This window comes from Oreochromis niloticus, linkage group LG18 (assembly GCF_001858045.2).
Source record: "Oreochromis niloticus isolate F11D_XX linkage group LG18, O_niloticus_UMD_NMBU, whole genome shotgun sequence".
Lineage (NCBI taxonomy): Eukaryota > Metazoa > Chordata > Actinopteri > Cichliformes > Cichlidae > Oreochromis > Oreochromis niloticus.
Genome location: NC_031982.2, coordinates 35,711,328 through 35,726,268, shown reverse-complemented (window position 1 = coordinate 35,726,268; position 14,941 = coordinate 35,711,328). Strand labels below are relative to the sequence as shown.

The following is a 14,941-nucleotide window of genomic DNA, read 5'->3' as shown; positions in this document are numbered from 1 at the left end:
AAGATCAGGTATGCTATACCATGTTAAACCAACTCAGTGAGTCAGCTAAAGATCTTTTGTTAGGGTTATATAACAGAGTTTGGGAGGGTGGGAAACTGCCGCAAAGCTGGAAAGAAGCTGTGGTGGTACCCATACGGAAACCTGGAAAGGATGTCACGAATAGAGATGGACCGATCCGATATTACGTATCGGTATCGGTCCGATACTGACGTAAATTACTGGATCGGATATCGGAGAGAAATAAAAAATGTAATCCGATCCATTAAATATCAAAAAAGCACCTCACAAAACTTGCGACACGGCGTAACTCGCCTCATAACCGTAGCACGTCGGAGCAGTGTGCTCACGTGATAGAGCGGCTGTGTGTATTTGTAGCCTCGCTACCAAACCAGCATTTCATCTCCGAGGAAGTTATCCCAGAGAGAAGTAAAGCAAGTGTGTAAGTTCATCTCTGAATGTTTGTAAAGCCTACCTACGTTAAGCTTAACAACCGATATATGGAGCGACTGCCTCTTCTTGCTGCTACTTCAATCGTGAAACTGTTTAACGATCAGCTGATCGGCTTTTCTGTCGCGAGTCCGTCTCTCTTCTTTGTTTTTGGCCCACTTTGCACCAGAAAGAGGAAACCAGCGGCTGAACAACAGCAGCACGTTTAACCATGATAAGCTGTCGTTAGAATTTATTTAATATTACTTTCTAGACCAGGATCCTTTTCTACGTAGCTGACGGCTGGTAACTGTGCAGGGGCGGATCTAGCAAAGTTTAGCCAGGGGGGCCGATAGGGCATGAACAGGGAAAAGGGGGCACAAAGACATACTTTTCTTTCTTATTCTCATTTAAAATGTCTCGCTTTTAATAAATAATTATCTGAATCTTACACCCAAAGTTTTAATCTGATGTAAAATGTATAGAAGTCCATTACTGTATATAGTAACTGTTAAGTCTAATATACCCTAGTAAGCTATAGTACTTTTTCCTTTGGGAAAGTACAATCTGTGCAGTCTGCAATTCTGTTGAAGAAAGATGTTGAATCTATTTAATTATTCTTGAAAAATAATTTATTTCTGTGCATTTTTTTTCACACTGCATCAAATTAAAGTTGATTACGTCGATTAAGCATCATGAGGTGGAGGGTGGGGGGTGGTTCCCTTTTTTTTTTTTTTTTTTTTTTTTGGCTGGGAGTTTGCAACCCTATTAGTTAGGTTGCTTAATATTTCTGCTAAGTAGTCTTTAAAATACCAGAATAGGGAGGATGGAGTAGGTTTAAGTTTATTAGATTGATCAGTGTTGCTGAACTATGAAATATTTTGGGTGCAGTGTATTTTTTTTACATACAGGTATAACAGAATAGCTTTAGTGTTGTTGTTTATTTAAACTTGAGTATGAACTTATACAAAATGGAGCAAGATATAAAAAAAACAGTTTTATTGATTAAAAAACACACAATATCGGATTAATATCGGTATCGGCAGATATCCAAATTTATGATATCGGTATCGGTATCGGACATAAAAAAGTGGTATCGTGCCATCTCTAATAACAATACAGTATTTGAGGCGAGATGACATGAAGGCGTGGATAGCTCTCTCAAAGTCTCTAAAACAGAGAAATGGCTTCATTTTAGCAAGTAGCCAAAGATGAAAGAAACTGGACTTGATTACAGCATCAATCTGTTTATCAAACGTTAGATTAGAGTCAACAATTAGAGTCAGATTAGATACATGAGCTAAATAAGTTAGGTACAGGGGGTGAACTGTGCAACTATTAGTTCCTGCTCAGAAGAACATTAGAAGTCAGAGCTGGAAATATCTATTCTAATAAACATAAAGTAGAAAATGGAACAACTCAGAGCAGTGTATGTAGTTCATCATTATCCAGTATAGTGATTATTGAAGGTAAGCTGTAGCCATAAAAAGTGAGATGAACATGTAGATACTGAAGAGCCAGTTCCACTGACTGTTTTCAGTTTTATGATCATGAATAAACTACAGATCTTTGTCCACCTTGATGAAAAATGAAAAGTTTGCTCTGATCGGGATGCAAAGGTGCTGCATCCTAAAAGATGATTCTATCGATCTGGAAGCAGCATTGACTGATAGTAGCACCACTGACTTACAATGGATGGGATTTGAGTTCAGTTTCTTGACACAACCTGTTTTTCTTTCACTTTGAATAAATGTTTTTGTGGGACTGAGGATACATTTGTTTACATATGGAAGTTTGATGTCATCTGTTTCTCTTGTTTTCTTAAAACATGATGAAAAATCTGTTCAAAACAGAAATACAAAGAATTGAATTTCTGACAGCAGTAAATCCAACTTTATTTACAAAGCACTTTAAAATAGCACATGAGCAAAGTGATGTACAGTTAATAAGTTAAGAACAATAGATAAAATGAAACCGCAAAAAATAAATTCATTAATCAAAAAAACAAAAAAAACAACAACATACAATCAACTAAAAAACAACAGAAATAAACATGAACTAAAAACCAACATCTCAGGCCAGGGTGAAGAGGGGGGGTTTCAGTAGTGATTTAAAAACAGGCAGAGAAGAAGCCTGCCTAATCTCTAAAGACAGATCGTTCCACAGCTTTGGAGCTGCTACAGCAAAAACACAATCTCCTCTAAGTTATCGCTCAGTCCTGTGAAACTATAATAGGGGAAATGTGCTCAAACTTTCGAGTGCCAGTTGAAAGATCAGCTGCAGCATTTTTCACCCTCTGTACATGAGTAACGTATGAAGCACTGACCCCCATATAAAGTGCATTACAGTAATCCAGCCGAGTGCTAACAAAGGTGTGGATAACTGTCTCAAAGTGCTGCTGTGACAGAATTGGCTTTAATTTTGTCCTTTGTCTGAGCTGAGAGAAGCTTGATTTGACTTAATCTGACTGTCAAGCTTCAGTTCAGAGTCCACTTTGACCCCCAGGTTTGTGACAGTTGGCTTAACATACTGGGCCAAGGTATCTAAATACAGATTGGGGGTCTCAGTCAGGCTACCAAAAACCATCACCTCAGTCTTTTTGTCACTGAATTTTAAAAAGTTAAGAGACATCCAAGCTTTACTGTCATCAACACACTGGATTAATGGCTGTACAGAATAGATCTGACCGTCTTCAGCAATGACCTGTTTTCTCAGTATAAAAGCAAGAGGGAGCAGATACTAACAAAAGAGGATGGTGCTTAGAACTGAGCCCAGTGGGACACCACACAAGAGGGGAGCACAGAATGATACATGGTCACAGAGACTGACACAAAAAGTTTGCTCCACCAAGTAGGACGTGAACCACTCCAGTGCAGCGCCGTCAATGCCCACCACTGCTCCAAACGAGAGATTAAAACAGCAGGAATGACTGTTTCAAATGTAGCTGTCAAATTTAAAAGCACAAGAACAACACAGTCACCAGCATCAGTAGCTAAAAATATGTCATTAAAAACTTTTAAAAGGGCAGATTTAGTGCTGTGAAAGGACTTAAAATCAGACTGGAAAACCTCTAAAACATTTTGCTTTTTCAATAAGGCCACAAACTGGCTCTTTTGTTTATTTACAAATATCTCTGTAAATAAAAATCTGAGCTCAGTATGTTTGTGACTCTGAGATGGAGGTGAAATCTGTGAACCTGGGCTGTGGTTTACTGCTCTCTTCCTGTCACAAACACTGTTTGACATCTGTTCATCTGTTGGTTTTTGTTCAGGCTGCAGGGATCATTTCTCACTGTGGGGAGCAGACTTGTAACAGGAGCAGTAGTAGGTGGCTGAATGATTTAAATTAATTTCCTTAATCTCTAACTCCCAGCCTTTCCCTTTTTTTACAGCTGCGAAAGTACTGTTCTCAAAAACAGGTGGAGGTTCACCGTTATCTTTATGAAAAGCAAAAATTAATTTGACTGTTTCATCTTCTTTCTTCTGGAGCCAGTGTACAAAGGGCACACCGCTATCACATTGCTCAGTCCCTCCACAGCTGAAGGAGACACTTTCTCCAACTCTCCTGGTCAATGTTAAATCGTCCTGAATCAGCTCCTCTGCTGCCATGGTAACCAGTGCTGTAGAGACACAGACAGATAGATGAAGGTTAGTGTGACAGTGTTTGTTCCAGGTTGACTTTGTTGGCTCCTGATTGGCTGGAAACACTCACCTGAACACAGACAGCACAGAGCAGCAGCTGGGAGGAAAAGCATTTTGTGCAGTGGTGTTTCCTCTGGTGAACCTGGGGAGAAGTGGCGCTCTGATGCAGCTGAGGCCAAACAAGGACGAGCTGTGAGATCAGACGAGGGCCACGTGGTTTCTAACAGGTCCTCAAAGCTCCCATCAGCCCCTGCGGTCCACAGATAAGACTGCTGCTGCTGATTGACAGCTCAGCTGAAGCTGCTGTGTGGTTTCATCGTCTTCATTTCAATCTGACAGCAGATCCAAAAATCTGGGTCACATGATGCAGAAACACTCAAACACATTCATGTTCCCACAAACACATTCAGGTTGCTGTGAATTTAGTAACACACACTGTTATCTGTTGTTTTCTTCTTTATATAAACTGTTGAATATGTTCAGCTTTTAATTGTATTTGTGCTGTTACTTTCTGCTGTACAGGTTAAACAGGGACTCACAGTCAGCCTGCTGGAACATTTGGATGAAGAGAAAAAGGAGGAAAAAGACTTTGAGGGAAAAATCCAATAAGATCAGCATGTTTTGAATGTGGGAATACAACAGTTTCCTCCACCATGACACACACTGGAGCCTCTTTTTGCTCACAGCTTCACTGTTTGTCTCAAAGTTCAGTTTGGAGGCCAAAATTGTTCCAACACATTTGTAAGTTTGCACTAATTTCACTGTGTGAGCCTTAATGGATGTAATCAAAGAATCAGTCAGTGAAATATGAAGGTGTGCTGTAAGTTTGGAGGAGAAAAGTGTCTCAGTGAGTTTAATGAGGTGAACACATGAATACAGAGCACTGACTGAGACGTACAGACTCCTTTAATGAGTCGCACACATTTTTGTGACTTCATTAAATGTCAAAGTCAAAAATGACACCTAACAACACACAACAAGCTGCGACCACATTATTGTCTGTTTGCTGTTTGTGTGCTTTGTTTCCTGTTATGATAGCAGGCATACAGCCATGTTCTCAATGTCTCAGCTATCATTGATTATTTCTGCTTTTCCTCTTCTATTAGGCACTTCAACTCAATGAATGACACACAGAAAGATTTCATGACTGTGTTCTTCAAAATAAGGAGAATATGTTATCTGCATCTGAATGACTCATGTTGCCTTGTTTCTACTTTGTTTGGATATTTCTGCTTTTTGGAAACGATTTTCTGAATCATTCAGTAGTTTTTGTAATAATAATGACATTTAGCAACACTTCAAAATGATTCTCCAACATTTGCTGTTCAGACTTGATCTGTTCTTACGTGTGTGATATCCAGAATGAAAAACTCAGCTCAGGTAATAAAATGGGAGCTGAGCAGACTGCAGGGGCTTCATGGTCTCTGCTTTGATTCCATTAAAGTTCATTTGTCAGCTCTGAGTTGAGGATTTGAGCTGTTTCTCTCACAGGTGAAGAACACAGATCCTTCCTGGAATCATTCTTTAAGCAGAGTTCATGCTTGTAACTGTCATTGTGTTATTAAAGTGAAAAGCCACAGCTAACGGTGTGGAGGCTGCAGAGCAGAAACCCACACAGCCCGTCTGCTGCAGGAGAGCAAGTTTGGATACAGTCAGTTTGTGCTTCACTCACACGGGTTGTTGTTTATCACACAATGAAAGTAGAATCAAATTCTTCATCTTGAAATCTTTATTATTCACACTTACAAACACAACTACACTGTTATTGCTGTTTGTTGGACTTTGAATGCATTTCAATCACGTTTCTGCACAGCTGAATGATTCTGCTGTAAAAACCGAGTCAACATGTTGCCTTTGTGTTACTTTTGTTTGGTCAGCATATTTTCAACGTTTATTTTCAGATTTAACTTACAGTGAGACATGTTAAATGTTCAAAATATTTTTGGAACATCCATGAATAAAATTTTCACATTTAAATGTAGTTTTTACTGTTTTTTGTGTTGTTGATGATCTGGGAGCAGACACACAAACACTCAAACAGGCTCAGATGAGGTTTTGGGGGATGACAGGAGGAGAGAAGTTTCAGTGAGGTGTGTAAGATTGCAGCTCTGCTTCCTGATCTCAGCTCTTTATAGTTATGTTTTGGGGGGATTCACCAAATTTGGGTAGTTTTCGAGAAATAAGAGCTGCTCCATCCAAAGTGGGATGGATGTGGTTTCTCCCAGAAAGTTTCCCAGTTATCTCTGAAGCCCACATGGCTTTTTGGACACTTTGGTTCCTGCTGGTCTGATTGTGGAGGCCCAGAGAAAACTATGAAGTCTGACATTGTTTTGATAAAGTTACACACGACTCAATATTCATTTCAGTGACCTCCTATTGATGCAGCTTAGTGTCATTACTGCTGCTGTAACAACTCAAAGATGATACGTCATCGACTCCACACTCCTTTTCTGTCTGTTTGTGCTGATGTAACACTCAAAATTCACACATTTCACATTTGTTTTACACTTTACTTCTATTAATTTCACTAGTCTGACAAAATAACCAGGTTAATCAAAATTTTAACTCTTCATGGAGGACAAAATGTTCAATATCCAGCTGAACTGATGGTGTCTTCTGAAATTTTTACAAATGTTGTCTTAATTTATTCACTTTTTTCAGTACTTTTAAATCATAATGGTTCAACATGAGTTCTGTGGGATTTAATGTTTAGACTTCATCTTGTATTTTCCTGCTGTGATTGTACTAAATATCAACTCTGTAACAGCTCTGAGTTCACACTTTGTTTCTCTCACAAACATGAACACAGATGCTTCCTGAATAACTTGAAGCAGAGTTCATGCTTGTAACTGTCGTTGTGTTATTAAAGTGAAAAGCCACAGCTAACGGTGTGGAGGCTGCAGAGCAGAAACCCACACAGCCCGTCTGCTGCAGGAGAGGAAGTTTATGATCTATGAATGCTGCAGTCACACAGGTTATGTATCACAGAAAAAAAACAGAAATGCATTCTTAAAATCCAAATCTTTATTTTTACTTCAAACAAATAACTACACTGTTATTTTGTTATGGTGGGATCTGAATGCATCAGTTGAGTTTTTCTGCAGAGATGTACAAAAGATTAAATCTTCACATAAAGAATCTACGCTTCTATAAACACATCAAACATGTTTATTTGTAAATTTATATTACACAGTTTAAAATGATTAAATGAGAAAAGGTCAAATGCATCGTAAAAGAAACAATAAACCAACCAGAAGTTAATTTACATTTCTGACTGCTGACTCGAGGAAATCTGATGGTGAGAAAAGGCGAGCAGAAAACAGTCAGTCAGCATGTGTGCAGTTGGTGGACGGTCCCTTGTTTGTGAGGATCATCAGCAGAGAGAGTCCACAGCAGTACACCAGACTCTTCACTATCAGCACTGTGTACAGCAGGCAGAGCAGCTTCATCTTGTGTATAGAAGGAACATACAGGGCTGGTGGAAGAGCTGGAACCTCTGAAACAGAAAAGGAGTCAAATGTTTGGAGCTGCAGTGAGAAATGTCAGTCCTCTGCTCTCTTTGACAGCATCTCCACATGAAGCTGAATCACTGCTAAACACAGTCACCAAGCCTTCATTACTTTGTTGTGTTTGGGCCTCCACTGTGCCCCCCTCGTGCTTCACCCAGCAGCTGTATTTATATGTGTCAGAATCACTCCCATCAACCATCCTGATGGCAATGGTGCGTCCCGACTCTCTGAGCTCCAGCTGCTCTCCCTCAGCAGGGGGCAGCTCCTCCAGTTCTCCGCCGTTCTTCTTCTGTCTTTTCCAGGAGAACTGGACCAGAGGAGGAAACATGGCTGAGGCCACACACAGCAGGGAGCTGTTCCCCTCCAGGTGGGCTCTGGATGCTGCTGGGTACACGCTCACCACGGGCTTCACTACCTGCTCATCTGAAGTTTGACAGCAGCAACAAGCAGCACAGACACACATTCACACAGTCAGCAGCAGCTTCCAGCACTGCACTGCATTCAGTCTGATCCTGGAAACTACATGGACTCTGATCACTAAACTACTCATCAATACAGCACAAAGTTCACTACATACACTGGATTCAGCTTCATATCAAACACAGTCATCACCTCATGTCATCATGGCTCACATGAGGAACACTCAACATGATTTTACATCATGAAATAAAATGTATTTGAAATGTATTTCTCCTGTATTTGCTTGATATTATTTCAAAATATGACTTATCACACTTGTAAATGTATATAGAGATTTGTTTTTATACAATTTAAATTTGATTTTCCATCTTAAACACAAATTCTAACAGAGATTTGTTTGTTTCCAAAAGTAAATTTTTTCTTTTACACTGCACTAAACATAACATCATAATTTCAACAATGAAATTTGCATTTTTGCATCAGAGTTTTTAAACATGTGTTGTTATATAGATTTCACAATTCTTGTATTTTATACTCCAACAATTGCAACAGCAGTATGTCTATTGTTTATTTTATTATATGTTTTAAATGTGTGAATGAATTGTTACACAAATTTAAATGTAATCAATCAGACACTTGAATGAAAATTAAATACATTTTTTAAAATAATATAAATTAATGATCATACTTTACGTCATATATTGTATGGGAGAAACAGTTTGGAAAATTGTTATTTACCTGTACATATTTTTTCAAAGAAGCATTTACTGGTAACATTTTTCTTGTCATTTGAAATTTAGTCTCACACATCAAACAAATCGGACTCGTAACAATTTCATTGTAATTTTTGTTATCACATTTTTTAATCACACCATTAACTGCTATCTATTTTCTCTTTAGCATAGCTTATATATACAAATTTATTTCTACTTATTTGAACATCAAATATGATCTTTTGTTGAAAATCCAGCAGATGGTGCAGAATTACTGAGATGATCAAATCCTAAATATTTGTAACATCACTAATATTTGCAGAAACAAAGAATAACTATGTTGGTCAGCAAGATTTAAACAGGTTTTCTGAGATTATTGAGCTTTTCTTGTGTAACAATCGCTGCAGATGAATTCTCCTATTTTAGTTTTTGAAAACCTAACATCTAATACCTGTAACAATATAAGCTGGCTTTTAAAATATTTTCAGTATCTACAATAAAACAGAAGGAAAATAAATGTTTGTTCTTACCTGTTACAGACAGTTTAGTTCCAGAGCCAAAGATGGGGTAGCTACCTCCTCCCACAGTGAGACAGACTGCTACAAAAACCTGTCTGCTGTTGAATGTGTCAGCTGAGGTGAATGAGTCCAAATGAGGAAGCAGGATCATATTTCAGCTCCATGATGTGTTTCTCTAATGTTCATATCAACATGACTGTCTCTTCTTCTCTTTTCTTTTAGCCACACTAGCAGCAGTACTTTAGTGCAAATGGGTTCTTCATTAACTGATTCAGTTGATTCTGATTTTTTTTTTTTTTTTTTTATCTAGGTCAATATTTTAGGTCTGGACTGAAACACTGACATGCATAAGGCAACTGTAATTTAAAGGCTTCTATTTAGTCTGCTTAAAATGTAGTTAGTCATGGCAGTCAGTCAGCTTTGTGTCAGCATTATATTGCTTGCTGTCTACGCTCAATACAGGATGACATCATCCTTTTTGATAAAGTTAGTTATAACTGGATCAGGTGACCCTGAATCCTCCCTGAGTTATGCTGCAATCCCATGATGCACTGAACATTTCTCCTTCTCTCATCTCTTCTTCCCATACTGTGTTTTATACACCACTCTGCATTTTATTATAAGTTATTATTAATCTCTAGCTCTCTTCCACAGCATGTCTTTTGTCATGAATAACACACTGCTGGTAAATACAAAAAGTGGCAACTAAAAGGTTAAGTCTGCTGTCATCTTCCTGCTCCTTTACAAAAACATACATACATCCACCATTTTGTCACTGTGTGGGTGGTGTAGGTGCAATCTTGAGTATCAGTGTCAAGTTGCCAAGTCAGTCAAACATTTGTCAGTCCAGTTAGTTCCCCATGTTTATTGCTTATAGCAGAATCTCTTATGTTGCATTAAGTTTCTACTGCCAGCAATATGACGGCATTTCAAAGAGAAAAATTTAGACTGGATTACCTCGCTGAATCCTTTTAGACAAGGGACTCACTATCTGATTGCGTCCCAAATAAGTGGCCTTCTCCAGAGCCCATTGTAATGTGGAGAAGCTCACTTTGCGATTTTTTCCAGCAAAAACTGTTGTATAGTGCTGTTACAGTCCTGGCTGAGGCAGACTGTATGTGTTGTGACAAAAGAACTCAAATGCAGACCGAAACAGAATGTGGAACGTGATGGGGACTAACAGAAAACAAGCAGTTTATCAAGGCTGAATGAATACAAACAAAGGGCATGGGTGAAACTAAACAATAACCTACACTGGGTGAAGTAAAATAAAACATGGAAAAAAAAAACCCTTTAAACATGGAGAACTGGTGTGGACACCCAGAGACACGATGTGGACGAGCAGACGACCTGACAAGGAATGACTGAAAACACACGGACTAAATACACACAGGTGGCTAATGAGGGAAGTGGGAACACACAGGGAAACAGCTGACACACATGAACATAACGACATCACAAGGGGAGTGTAAAACTAAACACATAGAACAAAGGAACACAGGACCTCTTCAAAATAAAACAGGAAACATAATGGAACGCATACATGACAACATGAACTTGACAACAAAAGACATGTAGACATGAAAGACATAAAGGACAAAGGAGACTTAACACAGGGGTTAAAAACACAAGGGGGAACTAAAAAAAAGAACTTAGATAACCTAATGAACTGAAACAAACCATAAACATCAACATAAACTAAAACTCAAAATGCTGGGTCTTCAGGGTTTTTCTGAAACAAAACCTTTTTGTTTCATCCTGATGCTAAATCCTGATGCTTGCGTGTTAACATAGCCAACCACACTGTGTTGTTAACCCCTTCTACACGTACCCTCTCATGATGTGTACCATTTTCTGTATGATTTTGTGCTATCCCAGTACATATTGTGTGTATGTGGGGTGTCGCCTTTCTGTTTTGTCCAGCAGTACACTTGCACACCCCAGTGCTTCTCTTCCTCCCCCTTTTGTGGTGCTCTGGACACTTTCTCAATTCTCCATTCCAAGGCAGTCGTTTGTCTCCCCGGATTCCTTAACCCAATTTGATTTCCCACACTAAAACAACGGCATTCAATTCAACTCAATTAAATTTTATTTATATAGCGCCAAGTCACAACAACAGTCGCCTCAAGGCGCTTTATATTGTACAGTATATCCTATAATAATAGATACAGAGAAAAACCCAACAATCATATGACCCCCTATCACCAAGCACTTTGGCGACAGTGGGAAGGAAAAACTCCCTTTTAACAGGAAGAAACCTCCGGCAGAACCAGGCTCACTGGTTGGGGTGAGAGAAGGAAGAAAATATATATATTTTTTTGTGTTTACACTCAGTCTTTCAAATAGATGAAAGTAAAACACAGCAGAAAATAAATTAAATCAAAGACTAGCGGTCCTGTTACTCTATTTTCACCTGTAAGGCAGGACTAGGGTAGGCGGAGGTTTACCCTGGTGCATGTGTGCCGCAGCGGTCAGTGGAAGAATCCGCGAGTTTCTCTGTGAATTTCCCATTACGTGGTAGCGCACTCGGTGCTTGCTTGGAAGTTTAGGGGTTTTTTCGCTGTAAAAAGAAGTTTTCTTCCCACGCACAATGGACGCTAATGTTTTTGTCACTTTTTATGGAATCAAACTCAAAGTAAGGTCAGTACTTCCACGCTTTAAACGCTGCACGCTCATACTCTCTCTGCACTCGATATATTATCCATTGTTGATCTGCAGACAGCTGTTGTCACGAACGTCGCACTCGCTTACGTCACTGTCATGAGACATTCTCGCAAAAAAAAAAATCAAAAAAAAAAAATCACGGTTTTAGTAATGCAGTAACGCAGCGTTCCTACGAGAAAGTAACGGTAATCTAATTACCGTTTATGCAATAGTAATCCCTTACTTTACTCTTTACTTGAAAAAAGTAATCGGATTACAACGCGTTACTGTAATCCGACATGCCCATCTCTGCTTGTATGTGAGGAGCAGGATTTTGAATTCAATTCTGGATTTAACAGGAAGCCAATGAAGGGAAGCCAAAACAGGAGAAATCTGCTCTCTCTTTCTAGTCCCTGTCAGGACTCTTGCTGCAGCATTTTGGATTAGCTGAAGGCTTTTCAGCGAGTTTTTAGGACATCCTGATAATAATGAATTACAGTAGTCCAGCCTGGAAGTAATAAATGCATGAACTAGTTTTTCAGCATCACTCTGAGACAGGATATTTCTAACTTTAGAGATGTTGCGCAAATGGAAGAAAGCAGTCTTACATATTTGTTTAATATGTGCATTGAAGGACATGTCCTGGTCAAAAATGACTCCAAGGTTCCTCACAGCATTACTGGAGGCCAAGGTAATGCCATCCAGAGTAAGAATCTGCTTAGATACCATATTTCTAAGATTTTCAGGGCCGAGTACAATAACCTCAGTTTTATCTGAATTAAGAAGCAGAAAGTTAGCGGCCATCCAGGTCTTTATGTCTTTAAGACATTCCTGCAGTTTAACTAATTGGTGTGTGTTACCTGGCTTAATCTGCGTTAATCATATTTAAGATTGAAGCATTAATTAATGGCAGGACTTCTTTGAGCAGTTTTGTAGGAATGGGGTCTAAAAGACACGTTGATGGTTTGGAGGAAGTAATTATTGAAGTTAACTCAGAAAGATCAATTGGAGAAAAAGAGTCTAACTTAACATCAATGGTACTAAAAGTAGATGTAGATAATATTACATCTGTGGGATGATTATTGGTAATTTTTTCTCTAATGATTAAAATTTTATAATTATTAAAATTTTATTTGTGAAGAAGTAAGAGGAGGAGGATGAAGGCCAAGGAACGTAATCTCTGATTACTGTAGCACAGTGCACTGTTCTATAGACTGTGAAAATACTGTAAAGTATGTTTCACGTATTTGGGAAATGTATTCCAACACAGTAGGCCTATTTACACTATACTTATATTTGTATTGCAGAGTTGAAAACTTACCAACACGAGGTGGTCGAGGACGTCTTTGTCTCCTGAACAGGAGACTGAATTCATAAATATGGTTCTAGAGAATAATGCCATAACATTACAGCAAATACAAAGAAAAATAATAGAAGACAACAACATATTTCAAAATATTGTTAGGGTCAGCTTATCAACACTGGACTGTCTGATGCACAGAAATAATCTGAGGATGAAGCAGCTCTACAGGGTGCTATTAAAACGCAATTCAGCAAGAGTCAAAGAAATGCGATACAACTATGTGCAAGTAGGTCCCTCACAATCCCACAATAGATGCATACTCTCAAGACTAAATTACAGTACTGTACAGTAATCATACTCTGACAATGCTCCACAATAGTGACCACTCCAAGTCTGTAATATGTATCATGTGTGTTTCAGAGTCGGTAACTTGTTCTCTGTCCACCTACGCTTTTTAGTTCATATTCTCCATTCCTCAATTCCATTAAGGAATCTTTTTCTGCCTGAAGATGGAAAGTGTATGACCGGAATCCACACACACATATACCCATTCCCCAAGCTATGGAAGATGCATGTGGACATATAGCAGCTGATGCTATTCATGGCTGGATTCACCAAGCTAAGCAATTTTTCCCCTGCTGCTTGGGCAGGGAAAATATTGCTTGTGATCTTGATAAGGTGCTGTGGCCACACAGAAACAGAAGAGAGGATGCATCAAAGTTGTTTTTTTGTTTTGTTTTGACTGCAACTGTATTCAATAAATTCTTCTGTTGTTTCTATATTTAGACCACAGTATCTAGAACTTTGTATTCGCTGGGATGAACACTGTGCATTGTTTTTATTGTAAAAATACAGTAAAATATATTTGGTACCACGTATTTATGTGTTTTATATACAAACATTCTGAAATATTTTACAATGCACTTATGTAAGCCTATGTACTGTCTGACACTGAACAATAAAATGCTTACAGTAAGTCATTATGATGACTGGAGATGAAGGGGTTATAGTGTTTTACAATGAGCACATCAGTGTTCAACTGGTGCTTAGAAATGTCTATTGATGTGATGGTTTGTGTGTGTCATTTTAAAACAAAATGTCACGGCGAGTGAGATGAGCCGTGACTGCCCTAAACAAAAACAGTACAGCAAAACCGAGCACCAGGCCAGGCCAGGGCGGAGGGGTCCAGGAAGGAGGGTCCGAAACAAAAAACCAAGGAGCACAAGAGTCCAGATCAGTCCATAACATAAGAAAACAGTGCAACACAAAACAAGACCATTCCTGAGTCTACAATAAGGTCAGGGGGTCGACAGCACAAGGGCCAAAACAGTTCAGGGGACCGGCCGTGCGGACAGCAAAGGGGGCAACGCAGATGAAGCAAATCTGGAGGCCGGCCACACGGAATGCCGTGGCGGCGACAAAGCAGGTCCGGAGGCCGGCCGCGAAGCCAGCGGCGGCGACGAACTGTCCCAGGAGGCCGGCCTCGACAGCCACGACGCCCAGCTAGAGGCCTGGAAAGCGGCCTGCAGAGGCGAGATGGAACAGGCCGAGCTGGATCCGATGCTGGTGTGGCAACCGCAGGAGCGGACGAGGCAGGAGAACTGAAAGTGTTCTCCAACACACCCAAGCAGAGGACGGGGGCGGATGGGTGAATTCACTTGAACTCTCAGTGGGTGCTGACAGCTGAGACTGTTCAGATGAGTTCTCCGGTGAAGCTGCTGGTGCTGGCGTCTTGACCTCTAGGGGTCCAGAGTTGGCTGGTGACTGA

At 39.5% G+C, this 14,941-nt stretch overlaps 2 protein-coding genes across 3 annotated transcripts in view; one reads left to right on the top strand and one right to left on the bottom strand.

The window, feature by feature from the left end:
- LOC100704393 (zinc finger protein OZF) overlaps window positions 1-14,941 on the top strand; it is an 883,579-nt gene that overhangs the window by 682,986 nt on the left and 185,652 nt on the right. The gene's annotated exons all lie outside the window — the stretch shown is intronic.
- LOC109195452 (uncharacterized) lies at window positions 7,334-9,476 on the bottom strand. The gene is made up of 3 exons (XM_019347543.2): window positions 9,240-9,476; window positions 7,688-7,999; window positions 7,334-7,563 (listed from the first exon to the last, which is right to left on the bottom strand). Exons 1-3 carry the CDS (start codon window positions 9,376-9,378, stop codon window positions 7,391-7,393), a joined length of 624 nt encoding a protein of 207 aa, XP_019203088.1. The 5' UTR covers window positions 9,379-9,476; the 3' UTR covers window positions 7,334-7,390.